This window comes from Fonsecaea pedrosoi (assembly GCF_000835455.1).
Source record: "Fonsecaea pedrosoi CBS 271.37 unplaced genomic scaffold supercont1.3, whole genome shotgun sequence".
Taxonomy (NCBI): domain Eukaryota; kingdom Fungi; phylum Ascomycota; class Eurotiomycetes; order Chaetothyriales; family Herpotrichiellaceae; genus Fonsecaea; species Fonsecaea pedrosoi.
This window is the reverse complement of record NW_013550613.1, coordinates 2,584,386-2,602,158: the sequence shown is the minus strand read 5'-3', so window position 1 is coordinate 2,602,158 and position 17,773 is coordinate 2,584,386. Positions and strand designations below refer to the sequence as shown.

The 17,773-nt window shown below is 52.7% G+C and overlaps 10 protein-coding genes across 10 annotated transcripts; 6 read left to right on the top strand and 4 right to left on the bottom strand.

Annotated features, from left to right (window-relative positions):
- Z517_04864 (uncharacterized protein) lies at positions 1-641 on the top strand (the record flags this gene model as incomplete). Its single annotated transcript, XM_013430192.1, has 2 exons — positions 1-54; positions 108-641. The coding sequence occupies 2 exons, from the start codon at positions 1-3 to the stop codon at positions 639-641; spliced, it is 588 nt and encodes a 195-aa protein (XP_013285646.1).
- Positions 642-1,840: 1,199 nt separating this feature from the next.
- Positions 1,841-2,570, bottom strand: Z517_04863 (uncharacterized protein; the record flags this gene model as incomplete). Its single annotated transcript, XM_013430191.1, has 3 exons — positions 1,841-1,926; positions 1,977-2,360; positions 2,411-2,570. 3 exons carry the CDS (start codon positions 2,568-2,570, stop codon positions 1,841-1,843), a joined length of 630 nt encoding a protein of 209 aa, XP_013285645.1.
- A 1,524-nt stretch (positions 2,571-4,094) lies between these two features.
- On the top strand, positions 4,095-6,119 carry Z517_04862 (uncharacterized protein; the record flags this gene model as incomplete). Its single annotated transcript, XM_013430190.1, has 2 exons — positions 4,095-4,486; positions 4,547-6,119. The coding sequence occupies 2 exons, from the start codon at positions 4,095-4,097 to the stop codon at positions 6,117-6,119; spliced, it is 1,965 nt and encodes a 654-aa protein (XP_013285644.1).
- Positions 6,120-6,759: 640 nt separating this feature from the next.
- On the bottom strand, positions 6,760-7,365 carry Z517_04861 (uncharacterized protein; the record flags this gene model as incomplete). Its single annotated transcript, XM_013430189.1, has 1 exon — positions 6,760-7,365. The coding sequence occupies one exon, from the start codon at positions 7,363-7,365 to the stop codon at positions 6,760-6,762; it is 606 nt and encodes a 201-aa protein (XP_013285643.1).
- Positions 7,366-7,865: 500 nt separating this feature from the next.
- Z517_04860 (uncharacterized protein) lies at positions 7,866-8,846 on the top strand (the record flags this gene model as incomplete). The annotated part of the gene is made up of 1 exon (XM_013430188.1): positions 7,866-8,846. The coding sequence occupies one exon, from the start codon at positions 7,866-7,868 to the stop codon at positions 8,844-8,846; it is 981 nt and encodes a 326-aa protein (XP_013285642.1).
- A 648-nt stretch (positions 8,847-9,494) lies between these two features.
- Z517_04859 (uncharacterized protein) lies at positions 9,495-10,553 on the top strand (the record flags this gene model as incomplete). The annotated part of the gene is made up of 1 exon (XM_013430187.1): positions 9,495-10,553. One exon carries the CDS (start codon positions 9,495-9,497, stop codon positions 10,551-10,553), a length of 1,059 nt encoding a protein of 352 aa, XP_013285641.1.
- Positions 10,554-11,079: 526 nt separating this feature from the next.
- On the bottom strand, positions 11,080-13,211 carry Z517_04858 (uncharacterized protein; the record flags this gene model as incomplete). The annotated part of the gene is made up of 2 exons (XM_013430186.1): positions 11,080-11,367; positions 11,424-13,211. 2 exons carry the CDS (start codon positions 13,209-13,211, stop codon positions 11,080-11,082), a joined length of 2,076 nt encoding a protein of 691 aa, XP_013285640.1.
- A 457-nt stretch (positions 13,212-13,668) lies between these two features.
- Positions 13,669-14,551, top strand: Z517_04857 (chorismate mutase; the record flags this gene model as incomplete). Its single annotated transcript, XM_013430185.1, has 2 exons — positions 13,669-13,739; positions 13,795-14,551. 2 exons carry the CDS (start codon positions 13,669-13,671, stop codon positions 14,549-14,551), a joined length of 828 nt encoding a protein of 275 aa, XP_013285639.1.
- Positions 14,552-14,561: 10 nt separating this feature from the next.
- Positions 14,562-15,547, bottom strand: Z517_04856 (uncharacterized protein; the record flags this gene model as incomplete). Its single annotated transcript, XM_013430184.1, has 3 exons — positions 14,562-15,122; positions 15,177-15,413; positions 15,467-15,547. 3 exons carry the CDS (start codon positions 15,545-15,547, stop codon positions 14,562-14,564), a joined length of 879 nt encoding a protein of 292 aa, XP_013285638.1.
- A 417-nt stretch (positions 15,548-15,964) lies between these two features.
- On the top strand, positions 15,965-17,668 carry Z517_04855 (GMP synthase [glutamine-hydrolyzing]; the record flags this gene model as incomplete). The annotated part of the gene is made up of 2 exons (XM_013430183.1): positions 15,965-16,053; positions 16,114-17,668. The coding sequence occupies 2 exons, from the start codon at positions 15,965-15,967 to the stop codon at positions 17,666-17,668; spliced, it is 1,644 nt and encodes a 547-aa protein (XP_013285637.1).
- Positions 17,669-17,773: the final 105 nt, after the last annotated feature.

Here is a 17,773-nt window from a genome sequence, read left to right as displayed (position 1 = left end):
ATGGCTGCACCGCCTGAGGTCAACCTTGCAAGCCTGACAGGGAATTGGGTCCTGGTACGTATACAGCATTTTGGGACTCTGTCCACGGCATGCCTGACCACGTTCAGAACCGTGGCCTCGCCGACGACCCCGATCCAATGCTCGAATTCCAGGGTGTTCCGTGGTTGAAGCGCAAGATCATCCTGCTCGCGACCGTGACCTTGTCCGTCAAGGAGTACATCGACGACAAGGACACCACGCACATCGACCTGGACCAGACCGCCACCGGCGGCATCCAGGGCACCCGTGAACTGCGCATCCTAGACTGGAGCGAGACCATCCACCGAGATCACATTTTCGGCACCCTGAAGAGCCGCAATCGCTGGGTCTCCGACCTGAAGACGTGTGAGAGCGGCACCGGCGGGCCTCTTGACCAGTATCTGACTGAAGGGTGGCTGGACGAGAAAGTTGGTCCAAACGGGGAGGGGTTCGTCCAGAATTGGGTCATCAACGAAGAACGAGGCTGGACTGCCGAGCAGATCTGGGGCTTCACCACGATCAAAGGCCAGCGATATAAGACGAGGAAGATCGTCGTCAAGAAGGGGGATCAGCGATTGACTGTGACCTTGGCGTATGATTGGAAGGGAAAGCTCAAGGCTTAAGCTGGGGAATTTTCTGCCAGGAGGTGTTGGAGGATTGTGGGCTTTTTATGTGCCATCTCGCTGTTGTCTTTTGTTATGTGTGGGCATGTATCTCAGCACGATATCTTGTGAGGATATCCAGGCCCTGCCAGCCATCGGCTATAGCTGCCGACCTCGCATGGGCTGCCGTGGATGAAGCAAATATCGCTTAATGGAGCAAATATAACCAGCGAGTCGGTAACACTAGACTTGTCCCATGTCTCTCTTTTTTTTTTTGTCTTTTTCTTTTCTTGCTCAAAATGAAAACGGAGCAATGTCTTCAAGGTGGGGAATCCACTAGATAATTGATCGATCGATATGGACTGGACTGGACTCTCTGCCAGATTGATTGATACCCAGTGGATCTCGCAACCCGAGCTGTGGGTGGCACCGAGCAGGATTTCTTCAGCGGCGCTGGCGATATATAGAATCAAGAGAAGAAGGGAGGGCAAAAAAACAAAAAAGGCTAAAGGAGAAGAAAAGGGGACCAGAATATGAATATGTGCTCAATGTCTCAGTCAGTCCCTCAGTCGTCACTCAGGTCTTGCTCATGGCTTGGGCTTGGACTTGGCTGGGCCCCGTTTCTTTTCTTCTCCATTGCATTAGTGCATTCACGAGGAAGAGAGGGAGGGAGGAGGCAACGGGAATGTTTTGGTTGCTCGGAATAAAAACGCCAGGCTTGAAATCTTTTGGGCAGATCGTTTTTCGATTTGTCAACGAGTACCACATTACATTGCATTGCATTACCTTGGATTCTGTAGCTGCGATTGGGGAATGGGGTTTGGAGCATCTGCCATCAATTCCAAAGGTGGGAATGTCTGCGGAAGGAGACCTCCAGAATATTGCTGTGCGCATATAACACATGAATTCCACAATCGGATACTCTACTGTCCGGGCTCCTTGAGAGAGGGGAGAAAAGAATAATTATTTCTGATCCGCCTTGAGTGGTTCTGCGTGTCTGGGCCATTTCATGACGGTGGTATGTGAGCCAAAGTCACCATATCTAACCTGAAATATTCGCCATGGTATGCCATGCCACTCCTCCATGAACTTCATTTGCTCACTGTCCTCGTTGGCCGGCAACTCAGCCACAGCAACCGGTAGTATCAGCTGGTTCGGGCTTTTTACTGTTTGGCGAACTGGTAGTTAGTCTCGATCCTGGAGCACAGACCCTTCAACGCTTACTTGGCTTCGTTCATCAGTTGGTCCCAGCTGAAAATAAAAGCGCCGAGGAAGGCTCCAATAATAATGCAGATGATAATGTAGCCTTCTCACGGTCAGTTCTAACTTCATCATCGTCGCACGGGCACAACTTACCATTGTAGTACATGGCCAGCAACATGATAAAGTATGCGACACCAAATTGGACCATATGGATCAGAGACCGGATCACCTGGCGCTGCAGGAGCGTCAACCAGGGGACTCGCGGCCGTTGGTACACCGTCCGATCCACCAGCTGCGAGCTGGGTGAGGGTTGTTTCCCATTTCCAGCCTCGTGGTTCGAGGATGAACTATCTTCGGTGTGAGATCGAGTGGCTGCCGCGGCAGAAAGGAGCTTGCGGTCGCGCTTTGCAATCCAGGCATCATACTCGCGTCCGAGTCTGCGAAGAAACTCGAGGGAGATGACCAGGCAGATGACGCCGATGCAGGAGCCTGCAAACATGCCCCCGGAGGTGATTTGCCAGTCCTGAGAGATGAAGCCTGCGCCATCGTGTTAGCCATTGAAAACCCGCAAAGCCCGTGTTACTGACAAGCTCCCACAATGTACCAGTTCCATGTCATGGAGATTTTGCACGAGTTGGCACCCATGTCCATCCCTCCCATATCATGGGCGGAGGTAGTCGCGGCGGCCGCAGAGGCTGTCATGGTGCCTGTGCTGGCCATTGACATTGACATTGTTCCCATATCCATGTTTGAATTGGCGAGACAATGATGAGGTAGAGAAACTTGACAAGAGACGTGAGAGTGTGGAAAGTGTGAGATTGTTTTCACTCCAACCGTTGGCGGCAGAGAGTGCGGCTTTAACAATAATCCTCGTGAACAGAACAACAATCCATGAGATCTTGTTTGATACTCATCCAGCAAAACTTTTTAGGAGCGGGACGATCATCCCACCTTTAGCAGTACCACGCGAGACTGGTCCAGAAAGAGACCCTGTTTTTGAGCAAGTTTCTGATAGCGTGGCGTGGATGGCCGTGTCTGGGCAGCTGGCGAGAGATTCTGTGATTGGATACATGGCCGAGAACCCTCACATCTGCATACCTCCTCGTCGGTAGACACAAGCGACAGAGACCCCAAATACTTGCTCTCATTCCACCCTTGACGCTGTGTTGCCTCATTCTTCCGACCGAATATGCCCGTAGACATGTTGTACCTCTGCCGAACCCCAAGGCTCTGGGTGAAGCTTATCGCGAGGTCCATATCCCGTCCTGATGGTGCAGATTTCCAGGCCAGAGTCGGGAGGTTTCAGCCTGCAATCCACGCTGCCCTAGAAGAGTCTACGGTTCGAAGTAGTACTTCTCGCACCCCCGTTGCACAGATTTGTTGTATTTTCTCGCATTATTTTGCGATTTGCACTTCCGATTGAGCGGTGTCGTTGGATAGTCGGGAGGTATGGAGCTTTGTCCTGCGCTAGGCTGATTATGGCACTGCCAAGGTTTTCCAGGGGAAGGAGCACGTTATTAAGCCTCTATCAAGAAGGTTAGACGGATCTGTCCCTATTCCTCAAGTAGTTAGTGTCAATCAATCCGACTCTTCAGTCACGCCAGGACGTCCAAAGACTTTGCCCTTCACACCAGTGATCTCAAATCCTCTGTCATCAGCAAATCCAGGAATGGGCCACCAATATGGGGCCCCTACCGCTGCAGCAGAATCCGAAGGGCGGGATGCCAAGCAACAAGACTTGGAGCGATCGCTGCCCACCAGCCAGTGGAAGTGGGTTGAGCAAGTTTCGCAATCGCCAGTCATAGACAGCTTGACCCGTGGTAACGAGGGCAAGACTTTTCCCCTTTGCAGCGTGCCCTTCTCCGCGGGTCTGGCCGACCCCAATACTGGCATCCCTTTCGAATCTCCCCAATGTTCATTGGCTCTTGAGGTGAGAGTCTCTGGGTCCTCGCTCATCTCGACACAAAGGCCCGATGTATGTTATCGTTCAGTCAATCAAATTCCCAGGTATAAAGTCCTTCTATGTGACCATGAGTAAGTGTCAAAGAAAGTTCCGCAACGTTTGTGCTCCTCAAAGTCAGGATGAAGGTCCCCTCTCGCCTGGTGGCCCTGCTGTTCACCAGCACTTCTTTTCTTACTGCACAATGCATGACATCCTCAGGTCGTGCTGGACATGGTCTCATTGGCTATGGCATCAATATGTACTTTCCTTACTGTTGCACGTCGTGCCGCAATGTGTTGTCTGGGAGCCGGCTCAATTGCTCCGAAGTCATGGAGATGGACGACATGGGCGGAATGGACATGGGCGGTGGCGGCGACTTCATGACCATGCCCGAGTGCTATGCCACTGACGATGCCTTCCTTCAGTCGCTGGCCCTTTGCATTCACCAGCGCTGTCCCAACGACCCCAATGAATATAACCTCAAGGACTGGCAAATTGAAAAATGGTGGGCAATGAACGTTGTTGGCAGTGCTGCTGTCCAGCCAGACCCAAAGGAGTCGTATGCAGAGGCATTGGCCAAGGTGACCACTCTGCCAACGGAAACCCTAGTGGCTGGTGATGCCCTGAATCGAACAATGTTGGTGTCTATCGAAGACTATCAACCAAACTGGAACGCCAATACGATATTCGAGCACATCGAGATCCTGCACGAGCGTTACGGGTGAGTTTGCATATTAATAATCTCTTTCTGCTTACAACCTCTCTCTGACACCGAGTACAGACTAGTGGTCTTCCTTTCTGGAGTCGTTATTCCCGTCGGCTTCTCACTCCTTCGTTTTCTCCCTTTCCCAGGACGTTGGGTTACCCTCTTCAACGCTTGGATAATCGACCCTCCTGCTATCGGCCGACATCACAAAGTGCCCATATTGTGGGGACTGACCAATATGCCAACTCGAGGACAGGCCTTGTTCATCGCGTACCTGACGATTGTCAATCTTCTTCTCTGCGCCACCGGGTACTCTTCCAGACAACCAAATGGCTGGTGGCTCAACGATCGAGACCGCGAGATCCTGACCTATGTGACTAACCGAACCGGTGTGCTCAGTTTCGCCAACATTCCCCTCCTCATCCTATACGCAGGCCGAAACAACGTCCTGCTGTGGTTGACCAACTGGAGCCACGATACCTTCATGTTATTGCACCGCTATGTCGCAGGCATCGCCACTCTCCAGGCTATTGTGCACTCTCTCATCTACCTTTACATCTACAATGTGGATGGCGAGCACTCCAGCGAAAGTAAACTTCCATACTGGTACTGGGGAGCCATTGCCACCATAGGCATGTCGATTTTGCTTCCGATGTCGATCCTGCCGCTCCGTCGGATGCTATACGAGGCTTTCCTCTTATGGCACATTGCCGTCTCCGTCCTGGTTGTCGTGGGATGCTACCTGCACATCTATGATCGGTTCGGTCATCAATGGGGCTACGAAGTTTGGATCTACGTTGCAATTGCTGTCTGGGTATTCGATCGTCTCCTCCGGGTCGGCCGGTTTGTTCGTGCTGGTCTTCGTTACGCAAAGGTCACCATTATCGACGATGACTATGTCCGCGTCGACATTGAAGGTGTGGGCGGCAACGGCCATGCTTACCTTTACTTCCCCACGCTGACTTGGCGGGTGTGGGAGAACCATCCGTTCTCAGTCGCATCGACCATCCTCAACACCTCCCGCGAGGCATCCGCGTCGAAGGCGAATGTGAAACCCTTGATGGCCGATGTTGAGAAGGATGGCGGCATCTCGACGGCCGGCGTCGCCTTCAGCTCCGATGACTCTAGTAACGGAGAACTTGACGAGCATCAGCCCCAACCGCCCAAATTGGCCATGACTTTTCTCCTCCGCACCCGCGGCGGTCTCACCTCGAGCCTGCGCTCACAATGCCGAATTCCAGTGCTCGTCGAGCCCGGGTACGGACACCCCTCCGATCTCTCAGACTATCCAACGCTGATCTGCGTCGCCGGCGGCGTCGGGATCACCACTGTCCTACCACTCTTGCGCAGCCACCCAGGCCGGACCAAGCTTCTGTGGGGCATGCGCACTCCGTCGCTCGCCGAGGCTATGGAGACCCAGTTGGCAGGAGTTGAGAAACAAGTCTTTGTCGGCAAGCGCATGAACGTCCGCAATGAACTCGAGCGAGAGCTGGGCGCTTCTCCCGTCGTGGGCAACGATTGCGCCGTCGCCGTCGTCGTGAGCGGTCCGGACGGCATGGCAGACGACGTGAGGAACGCGGTGTGCGAGATTGCAAGGAGAAAGAAGGGTCTCAAGGTCAAGCTGGTCGAGGACTCCTTTTCGTGGTAGTGGTGGGAAAAGGTAGTTCTTTAGTTCTTCTCCGAGTCCGTTCAGAGGACTGACTCCCCGAGACATGGGGACGGCGGAAGAATGCCGATGCTTCATGTACACACGTACCCCATGTTCCTTCCTTCCTTCGCTCCTCTGTTCCTTTCTCCGACATCACTATCTGTCTCTCGTCGACGAAGACGAAATAGATCCTCTGTCCGCTACCTACTAAGATATCATTCATGGCTCCCTCCCTCTCTGGGCACTCGCAATTAATCCTCCATTTGTCAAAGGCAGCACAGTGCATGATGAGATAGAATATTTTGTGAGGCGACAGCGAGACTTGGAGGAAGATTCTAACGTGATGACGCGGTTCAAAATGAATGTATGCTCAAAGAACGCAAAGTTCGGGATATCTCTACATGTATACATGGGATGGTTAGGGTGTGTCCGTTCTACCTCACGTCCACTGTCTTATCCATCTATCGAGACAAATTGCTACATCACCCTGAGAACCCGATGTTGTATTGGAGCACAACCAACTCCATCCCCCAACCACTGTTAATTGCATACACAGTTGAAGGACCAAGTGAGATAGATTATCTATCCACCTCATGGTGAAGATTATCCCACTCCCTTCATTACTCTCTCCCATGCCTGGTCAGGGCCTCGCCTTACACAGGAGCGCACGGATCCGAGCAGACTTGATCTCGTTGGAAGGCCTCAGGCTCATCTGGAACACTGGCTTGCAGAGGGCCGCCTTTGCCACTCTACCCTTTGCTGTTGGGGTCGCACCACGCTTGTTGACGCCGGCGGACCTTGTTGACCTTGCAAGATCGGATAGAGGCGGCAGTTTGTTTCCCCTGTTGCCTCTGCGGATGCTGGTCGCAGGATATCGTGGCTCGGCCTTGCCAATGACACTCCCAGCCGGTGTGTGCGAGGGGGATGCCTTTGGGTCCAGCCTCTTCGATGATGACCGCCAGTTGTCCAACGCCGCTGTCAACTCCTCGGCCTCACTCTCGGTGTCGTCCGACAGGCACCCTTCCACTCCCCCTACTGTAGACATGTAGTGCCAGCCCTGGACAGCTTGTAGATGTGCACCCTTAGTGCGCATCTGTTGCAAGGCCAAGGCCGCATTGTGCTCCTGCCGCGCCCGGATCCAGAAGTCGCAAAGCGACAGTACAGCTGCTTCCTCTTCTGCAGTCCTTGGCGTAGACCGGGGCCTGTCCGCACTGCAAGCGTTGTTGTTCCTCGTAGTGGCGGCCATTGTTGAGACTGATGAGGAACAGAGGTGTGTAATAGAGGAATAGAAGGCGATGTGGCGTGCAGATCAAAGAGGGTCGTCGAGTTTCGGTCTTGGGAAGATGTTGAGGAGGCCTCCAAAGGTAAACAGTACACTTTTGTTGTAGACCTAGCTAGATGTTCGCTGGGCAGTCGCCATTTGATATATTCGAATATGTTCGGGTAGGTCCTCAGAGACTAGATTAACGTTTAGCGAGGATTGCCTCCCAGAGACTGACGACTGGGTATGTAGGTCCTCAAACCATCGAAAGGGCTGAGGACTTACTTTTGAGGCAGGACCTTTCCTTCCTTGCACCTGAAAGTCCTCATACCTCCAGCATATAGGCAGACCATATACCACACTCTGTTGTAAGATGTAGCACTCTACACATCGTCCTCCTTTCAGCCAAGTTCAAGTGAAGGTCTAAAATATCTCGCTTCTCCTTCCCGACGGATCCCCAACAAACACAAACAACCTCATCAACCATGGCGAGCTTCCCACCCACAGTAACAATTACAGCACAATCATTGGACAACAGCTCAGCAGCATCCGACAATGTCAACCACACTCGTCTGTCGCTTGAAGCGTGGATGTCCCTCTTCACCACTGCCGGTCATCACAGCTTCCTCCACAAGCTGTATAACCAGGAGGCGAGGTCATGGTATTACATCCTCCACTATCAGGGTGACCTCCCTCTCTCGGCCCTTTCGGAGGAAGGGCGACATTTGTTGGTGATGATTCGGTCCGAGAGACTAGTTGTCGAAAAGAGGGTGGGGCAAGGAGAGCGCCTCGCAGAAATGCGGCTTGAGATCTGGCCAACGAGCGCGAAAAGCATGACGAGCTGCCACTACCGTTGTTTATGGCGGGTACCCGTCGCTGTCCTCAAGTCACTGGAGGAGGTAGCTGAGAGTGATAGCCCGAAGGACTCTGGGTACAAATCAGACGCTACCCTTGACAGTGCAAGGGAGAACCTCACGCAGGAGGTGAAGGAGAATCGGCAGTGGAAAGGGAAGAGGCCGGAAGCGTGGTCGATGCAGGAGAGGTGGAACAGGCGGGAACTCGCGCAGGAAGGGGAACAAGGCCGTGGCGAAGATGAGCTTCGAGGGTTGGCAAAGGGAGACCCCGTTGGCAACGCAGGCGTGTCGTATCTGATGCGCACCCTCCCTAGTTCCTTCCACGCTATCCTCTGGAACCGCCCTTCGGTGACAGGTGCATCCTACTCCAGGTGCACGAAAAGCACGCCAGAATGCCACATACAGTTGGGGCTCGAGCGAGACGCTGCAATGGCCGCGGGGACAACAGGAGCATGGCGAAATTTTGGGAAGCTGGGCGGGTTAGAGGCGGGTGTCATGAGCATCAGACGCGAACTGCAGGTACTGCAGATGCTGGAAGATGTGGTGGTGCGGCGGCCGTTTCAACACAACAACCTGGAGGAGACACTGTGGAGCTATGCGCAACAGATGTGACGGGAGGTCTGCAGAGAATGAATCCGGCACTCCACCTCTCCTTTCCATCCACAGCCTTGCAGTTCTCGGGATCCAATCACAGCTTGACTTGGCAGCCCGCCACTAACCCAATACGGTACATTTAGACTCGACCACCGAACAAGGTAATCAGGCCTTGATGCTTCCACGGAAGATGTATGGATCAAAGGATCGAGAACAAAGCTATTTATGCCGTCGCTCTCAAAGGTCCTCGCAAAAGAAAGAAAAAACTTCAGTCTGAAATGTATTGGAGAGACTCCACTGTCAAGGTCTCATTCATCATTCGGCACAATGGCCAACAAAGGTCACGCCAGATGGAACCAAAACAATGAGAATAGGTCCGGGTACATGTCTATGAGCGTGGTCAGGTCTGTGCTCAGACCAAACATGTCCTCTCTAGGCTGGGAGTGAGTGAACTACGAGGACCTGTCTTGAAGAATATAAACCGGATACCGGCCAGCTCGAAGTGCTCAGCAGCTGTCATTGTCCTGCACGTACACCACTCCCACAGACATATAGTACAACTTCCCTTTGACATACAGTCCTTTCACAGGCACAACCTTGCTTGTTACATCATTGTGTCAACAGCGCACCCTCTCCCCCCTCACCACTCACCGCCATCACCTCACAATGGCTCCTCGACGATCGACTTCAGGCAAGAAGGCCAAGCGGCCGGCCGCAAGAAAGCCATCGGCACCCCCTGCACAAGCATACCAAAGCCTAGAATACTCGCAACACATCAAGCCGCTGGACAGTTCCGAGGTCGACCTCGATCTCGAGGCCATAAAGTTTGGGCACGTGCCAGGGAGCACACGCGGGCGAATAGAAGAGCCTGCCGATGACAGGCTGGCGGCGACGGTGGAGAATATCGCGCATCGCAGACGCGTGGTATTGAAGGCGGTCCAGCAGGAGAGAAGTGGTTGGAGAGTTGTGGACAAGGACACGCAGCCAGAGACACGCAGGTCAACTCCGGAGGCCATCTCCGACCTCAAGCAAAGTGTCCCAGTCCCGACGTCCTTTCCGGAGTCAAACATAAGGCCAGCGGTCGACGACGCGGAACCAACGGCATCGGACAGGGCGAACCAGTCTGGCCAGAAGCAAGTTGAGGGTGGTTTCCCGGAACGCACCGGGGCAGTCCGTGAGGGTGAGACCTCCGCCCTCTTGCAGGCGGTTGATTTCGAGGGAAGCCCCGTCAGCAAATGCCCCGTTCTCGAGGCTCTTGGCATCGGAGAGGAACAGGCGTCGCAAAGACTTCCCTATCCTCTCAACAACAAAGAGTTCTTGCAACTCTATGTTGCGCCGTTGTCTGAGCTGGAGATGCGCTGTGGTGAAAGACACCTGGCACAAGAGCCTACCTTGGAGCAAGGCAAGGCAAGGCTCCTTGACCGACTCGACCGCTGTGAGGAGATTGCTGCCAGGATGGTCGCCATCGTTGACGCTGTAGACAGGCAATGGGAGGGGTCGCTTCCTGTCGAGGAGGCAGACAGTAGGGGTTTCTTCCGATGCAGAAAGGCATATCGACAGCTGGAGGAAGCTGTTGAGACCGAGGCGCCCAGGCATAGCAATTGCCCCTACTGGACATATACCAGCAGACTGGCGCTGATGCGGGCGGAGAAACGGGTCGAGGAGCAGATGTGGAAGACGCCGATGTTGGTGGAAAACATCCCACGGCCAGCCAACGACCAATGACACCGGAAACATCGACCAACACCCCCACTGCTAGCGGCAGTCCGCGAAGCCCAAAGGGACATTCTTCTGAAGTCAAGCCGGTGGTGAGCACCAGAGGTTGTGGAGAAAAAAAATAGGGAAATCCCAGTTGGAATACCGGTGGCTTTGGAGGAGAGGACTCGACATAGAGAGCTCCGAGGACAAGTCACCACAGATTTGAATCAAGAGATATGTATTGTTGATGTTTGTACATAGATAAGGAGGTCTCTCTCTCTCTCTCTCTCTCTGTGCATGAGCGGCGACACCAGGCTCAAGTTGGATAGATATAGATCGACTCCTGTTGACACACGGCTGTAAGATCATCGATGATATTGCGATTTCCGCCACCAGGGCATAATGTCTTAGATTCCCAATCGCTGCATGGGAGAGTATGACTGTTCTCACAGTTTAGTCAAGACTTTTGTTAGGACATCGGATATCAGCCGAATTTTTCACAAGCCTTGAGTGTTGATCTTGAGCAGCGTCGCCTGCTACCGCTCTATATGCATCAACACTTCCAGACTCCAACTTCTCCATTTCTCCTTCCCTCGATCAGGTAGCCATCTTTCAGCCTGACGCGATCCACAATACTCGTCTTAGTGCCAGCCATTCGATCCTCAACGCTCGTGTTGGCACCAACACCGCAATCCCAATGACGGCCATCAGCCTTGTCATAGACTTTGACAACGTCCTCGCCGGCGGCGCAGACAATGTGTCGGGAATCGAACATCATACTGGTGATCGGCGAGTCGTAGGCATACGCGTCAAAAATCGTCCCTGTGCGGAGGTCCCATATCTGTTGCGCATGTCAGTCTTTTCCGCTGGCCATTTGCAGAAATGTTGCAAACTTACTCTGATACTCCTGTCAGTGCTACCTGTAACAAGATGAGTATCGTCGAACTGCAGGCATGTCACTGGTCCTGTATGGCCCACAAGACTCCTATGGACTTGTCCGCTTCTGAGATCCCAGAGTCGGACCATTCCATCGGCTGTACCGCAGGCTAGCGCTGCGTCAAAACATTGTAGAGCCCCAACAAAGTCGGCATTCGAATCTGCAGATCTTCCAGTTGGCCGCCATTGTGTTTCTGTGCTATCTACTGTCGAGTTCGCCTGAGCTGCGGCCCACAAGACATCAAGCGTCTGGACACACCGGCCTTTCACCAAATCCCACTGCCGCAGCGTCTTATCGGCTGATCCCGAGACCAGCATGTCACCGCGAAGGTGCAATGCAGTGATTTCATCGACGTGAGCCTCAAGCACGAAAAGCGGACACTCTTCCATCGCATCAGGAGGTGGTGGAGGGGGCGCGTCTTCACCTTCATTGCCAAAGCCAAGGCCGTCATCTTCATCGGCCTTGTCGTCGTCGCCGTTTTCGAGTATTTTGTGTTCATAGGGTTCGTATTTGGCACGACTCAGATCCCACAGACGGATCGTGGCATCAAGACTGCCCGTTGCCACAATGTTGTCTTCGACCTGTAAACAGCGAACGGACGCGGTGTGGCCTTCCAGAAAGCCCATGCAGCGGCCAAGATTCAGGTCCCAAACGCGCACCGTATCGTCCTGTGCTGCAGTGACCATGGTTCCGAATGGCTGGTCAAAGTCTATAGCAGATATCGAGTCATTATGAGCGGGAATGGTTTTGATTTGTGAGCCGGGTTCCAGGTGCTCGTGTAGAACCGGCATGGATCTTCTCTTAGAATATTTGGGCCGGCGCTTTGACTTCGGTGACGAGGAGGAGGGCAATTTGTCGTAGATGGATTGGGACATGAAGGAGGCATCCATGGCTTCAGACTCGGGGGTATCTACGCGAGGAGCGTTGAGGGTGCTAGTAGACTGGTCCATGGCCCCTTGCTCCTCGAGTTCCTCTTGCATTTCTTCGATTTTGTTGTCAAGTTCAAGCAGCTCATGCTCAACCTCGGCTTCGTCATTTTCAAGGTCGGCCAATCTCTCGAGAGCGAGCTTCCGCATATTGATCAGATTGCCAATTTTGTTGTCAATGTCTCGAATCTCTGTAGTGCACATGTTTTTGCGTATTGCCATCATCTCCAACCTGTGGTTGACACTGTTCCTCTTCTTCTTGAGGTGGTGTATTGACGGAGGGCCATCCTCTTCAACATCTCCAGCACCCAAAAGCCTGTGTTGCTTGGAGCTCCGCCGTCGGTGTCCTTTTCGATGTTCGGATTCGCCTTCAGGTAGAGATGCTTGAAACCCTTGAAATAAGGAGTAGGTATTTTCGGCTTCGGGAATATTTTGCAGTTGTTCTTCGGAGATGTAGGTAAGAGCACGATGCGCAATTTCGCTGGTCGACAGTTTCGCTCTGACGAGCTCAGAAGGCGCCTGCTGGGAAAAGGAGAATACAGCTCTCTGAATGCCGGGGCGTCGCATCTGGCGGGAGATGCTGTTCATCGCCGCCGGGTAGTGCGCGGCATTATTGTCTCCCATCAGGTGGCTTGCGGTCGCTGTGACCTTCCGACTGAAGGCCTCCAGCTGGCGCGTCTTTCGCCAGAAAGTCAGTCTATTATCACCATGATAGTATGGATCTCTCACGTCAAGGACCGTGCTGAGAACTGAATCGTCTCCATCTCCAGCTGGCCTGCGAGTTTGGGAGGGAGTACGACTGTGCGGCCGCGATCCGGCCATGCAGTTCGATCGCCTTGGGCGTCACTAAAATTACACAGATCGAAGCTGGACAAAAGAGAGGTGAAATGCAGCGAGGCACACTGAAGCCTGAGGCTCTGCAAGACTATGGTGCAAAATGCGGAGTGAAGATCGTATAGTTGGTTGTTAGGTGCGTCTTGGGTTTCGGGGACGCGAAGTCGGAGCTGCGAAACTCTGACGTATTTTTTTCCCAGAGTAAAACCGAACGGACGTTCCTTCGCCCACTTCGGATATCATCGCATATTGCTTTGGATTCCATCTGCTTACTTGCTTACCTGCTGACCGGGGAAATACCTCCTCTTTGATCCTCTTAAATACCCTGCCAGGTTCTCTTCCAATTTTCTGTTTCCTGTAGCGTCTCCCATAGTGGTTTCGGCAGTATATTGCGCGGAACCCGAACATAACCCGCACGCGATCTCAACATATGCCGCTTTTGGATATGGATACAGCGATAGACCTGTCGGATGCCTCGAAGGCTTTGGATTTGGCCAATATACGCTTTCAGTTAATGTTCGTGCCTGAATACCCAGCCTACAGAGACAAAGTCACACTAACTAAAGTTCAGCCGACTCGAGGATACCATCACATTTCACCTGATCGAGCGAGTTCAGTTTCCCCTCAACGCAACCATTTACGATGCTGTCGCGCTGCCCATACCTTCCAGCAATCTAGCTCTACCTGCGCAGATCTCTCTCTGTGACTATCTTCTCTCCGAAACTGAACGTCTACACTCCACTATTCGCCGATATGATGCACCGGACGAATATCCCTTCTTTCCCCAAGTCCTACAACGACCTATGCTCAAGGCCATAGCGTACCCCAAGATCCTCCACGATAACGATGTCAATGTTAATGACACCATCAAAGACAAATATATCAAGGAAGTTTTACCAGAAGCTTGCCGAAAGTTCGGGCGGGAAGACCGTGGCGAGACGAAAGAGAACTATGGCAGTGCCGCAACTTGTGATGTCGCCTGTTTGCAGGCCTTGAGCAGGCGAATACACTTTGGCAAATTCGTGGCCGAGAGCAAGTTCCAGGCGGAGACGGAGCGGTTTGTCAAGCTCATTAAAGCTGAGGATCGTGAGGGCATCGATGCTGCCATCACCAATGAAAAGGTCGAGCAACAGGTCCTGGAGCGGCTGCGCTTGAAGGCTAAGACTTATGGCAAAGATCCTTCGGTCACGTCCAACGGTGCAGGCGGAGAGGAAAAGATCAACGTCGAGGCTGTGGTGAAGATGTATGCGCAAGTTGTTATTCCCCTGACCAAGGTTGTCGAAGTGGAATATCTTATGCAGAGGCTCAAAGGAACCCAGTGGGAATGAACATGCTTGCTCACGTTTGAGGCTGGGGTTTCAGATATTCGGCCACATTCTGGACGGCATCTTTAAACTTGTCCCCAGCAATGAGGATGGCATGGCCCTGCGGTTTAATCCCCAGCTCTTGGAATGCTCGTTTCGAGTCCGAGTGCCCCTCGTCCTGTTTGGTCGTGTAATCAAAGCCACTGTGGCAGATGGCATGTCTGTGCAGGATCTCGTCCTCCGGATGGAAGTACATTGTCTCGAATGAGCCGGATGTTGCTTTCTTCTTCTTTTTCGGAGGATCGTTCTCGGCGTCAAGTTTCGAAGCAACTTCGGTGTATGTCTTGGAGAGGATGAGATAGTGGGTGAAGTTGTAGGGTTCGCCGTCTTGGATAGCCCATTCCATCTCTTCTATCAGCATTGTGTACATTGGAGGGACAACTTCGGCCGGAACATTGATCAGACGCTCGGTAAGGATCAGGCCTATCTGTGGAATCGTGGTCTGGGAAAGGAGCTCAGCCAGGGGAGCGAGCGTGGGTCTTGACTTTGCTTTAGAGAGTAAATATTGCACGATCTTGCTCATGAACGGCTTATCCTGTGTTTCTCTTAGTACGACTGCCCAATGCTCCCTTGTCCGAAAAGAACTAACCCTGTGTTCTTGGAGATTCACAACGGATAGAAAGGCGTATGCGTCCGTCTCGTTACCATCTACTTTGACTGTTGAACCCAGGGTGGGTTGCGACAATATCAGGTCGGTCAATGCAGACAAATCGAATAGCTGAGCGTCCACATCGAACAGCTGCTGAAGTAAGGTCTTGATGCCGTGGAAATCATATTCAGGCTGAGGGTCGAACCACTCGAAGTCGACATCGAGAACATCGAAATCCTGCATCAAGAATCAATAGCCGCACATTGTCCATTCCAGTAAAACGAACAGACCTCGTCGTCTCCGCTATCGTTGTCCATGTCCACGTCGTCCTTGACGACATCTTCACCGGTCTCCTGCTTCCTCTTGCTCATAATTGCGGCGGTCGTGTCCCCCGTCGGTGGAATCCGTGAAAGCGTCTGCTCTTGGATCTCACGACCCTCGTCGCGCGGGGAAAAGTGGTAGGTGGCAGATTGCCTTGTAGCCGTGCGGCTGTGTGTCGACGGCTGCTCAAAGCCTTTCGGTATGCGCCGCGATGCTTGGACAACAAAGTCTTGTCTAAAATGAATCCATCTTGTAGTTTGTCGAGTATGTCGCCGTACGCACGATGCAGCCTCTACGCATCAAATTCTCCTCAGCGGGGCATTTCACATACATAATAATTTCCATCCCCACAAAATTTTTGGCCAGCCCACCTCGGTCGCAGGCGACTCATATTTCCATTCAGATTCTCTCTTGCGCCTCAGTCCTTGATATCTCTTGTGCCCATTCGACCCTCCCCCGCGGTCATCATGGCTGTCAACATCAATGGCGAGGTCAATGGCGCCGCAGTCAATGTCCCTGCGAAGACATTCGACACCATCCTCGTTCTCGACTTTGGGTAAGTCGCAGATTTCCCCTACCCTATTCTCCAAGCGCACCAACTTACGACTGGTTCAAGATCTCAATATTCGCACCTGATAACACGACGACTGCGCGAGCTCAACGTCTATTCGGAGATGCTGCCATGCACTCAAAAGATCGCGGACTTGCACTTTCAACCAAAGGGTATCATTTTATCAGGGGGCCCTTACTCAGTGTACGAGGATGGCGCACCCCATGTTGACCCTGCGGCGTTCGATCTCGGTGTACCCATCCTAGGGATATGCTATGGACTGCAAGAGATGGCGTGGCATTTTGGCAAAAACGTGTTGGCGGGCGAGAAGAGAGAGTACGGGCATGCGATAGTCAAAATCGAGAGACATACGGGCAAGGAAGAGCACATCGATCGCCTTTTCGAAGGCATTGAAGATGATATCGAGGTCTGGATGAGTCACGGAGACAAGCTGTCAAAGCTCCCTGACAACTTCCACCCCATTGCGAGTACAGCCAATGCACCGTTCGCTGGTATCGCTAGCATGTCCAAGCCGTACTTCGGCATCCAGTTCCACCCCGAGGTCACGCACACGCCGCGCGGTACACAAATTCTGAGCAACTTCGCCGTCAAGATCTGCCAGGCTCGGCAAGACTGGACTATGGAGAAGTTCGTCGATAAGGAAATTGAACGCATTCGAGCCATGGTTGGTCCCAAAGGTCAAGTGATTGGAGCCGTAAGTGGTGGAGTCGATTCCACTGTTGCAGCCAAACTTATGCAAGAGGCCATCGGAGATCGGTTCCATGCAGTCTTGGTCGACAACGGTGTTCTTCGTCTGAATGAAGCAGAAACAGTCAAGGAGACATTGACGAGGCATCTTGGTATCAATTTGACGGTTGTCGACGCTGCGGACCTGTTCCTGGGCCGACTCAAAGGGGTCTCTGATCCTGAAACAAAGCGAAAAATCATAGGCAATACCTTCATTGAAGTGTTCCAGGACAAGGCAAAAGCAATCGCTGAGGCTGCAGCAAACTCTTCCCGAGCTGGCGACATCGAGTGGTTGCTTCAAGGCACACTCTACCCCGACGTCATTGAGAGCATCTCGTTCAAGGGGCCATCCGCCACGATCAAGACTCACCATAACGTTGGAGGTCTTTTGGAGAACATGCATCTAAAGTTGATTGAGCCTCTGAGAGAGTTGTTCAAAGATGAGGTGAGGGCTTTGGGCACCAATCTGGGCATACCCGAAGATCTCGTCTGGCGACATCCATTTCCCGGCCCTGGCCTGGCAATTCGGATTCTTGGTGAGGTTAACGAATCACAACTTAAGATTGCTCGGCATGCAGACAAAATCTTTATCGATGAGATCGTCTCTGCTGGATTATATCGGAAAATCTCGCAAGCGTTTGCCGCGCTTCTGCCCGTCAAAGCCGTGGGTGTCATGGGTGACAAGAGAGTGCATGCTCAAGTGATAGCCCTGCGAGCTGTTGAGACAACTGACTTCATGACGGCTGACTGGTTTCCCTTTGATGGCAACTTCCTCAAGCGCGTCAGTAACCGAATCGTCAATGAAGTTGATGGTGTATGCCGTGTATTGTATGATGTTACGAGCAAGCCTCCTGGCACGATTGAAATGGAGTAGGGGGTTCAGAGGAATTCTGATGGAATTCTGTGGCGTTTTATGGTAGATGGGACGAAACAGAGAGATGGCAGGGGAGTCTATCGGACGTGTTGGTTTAGAGGTGTT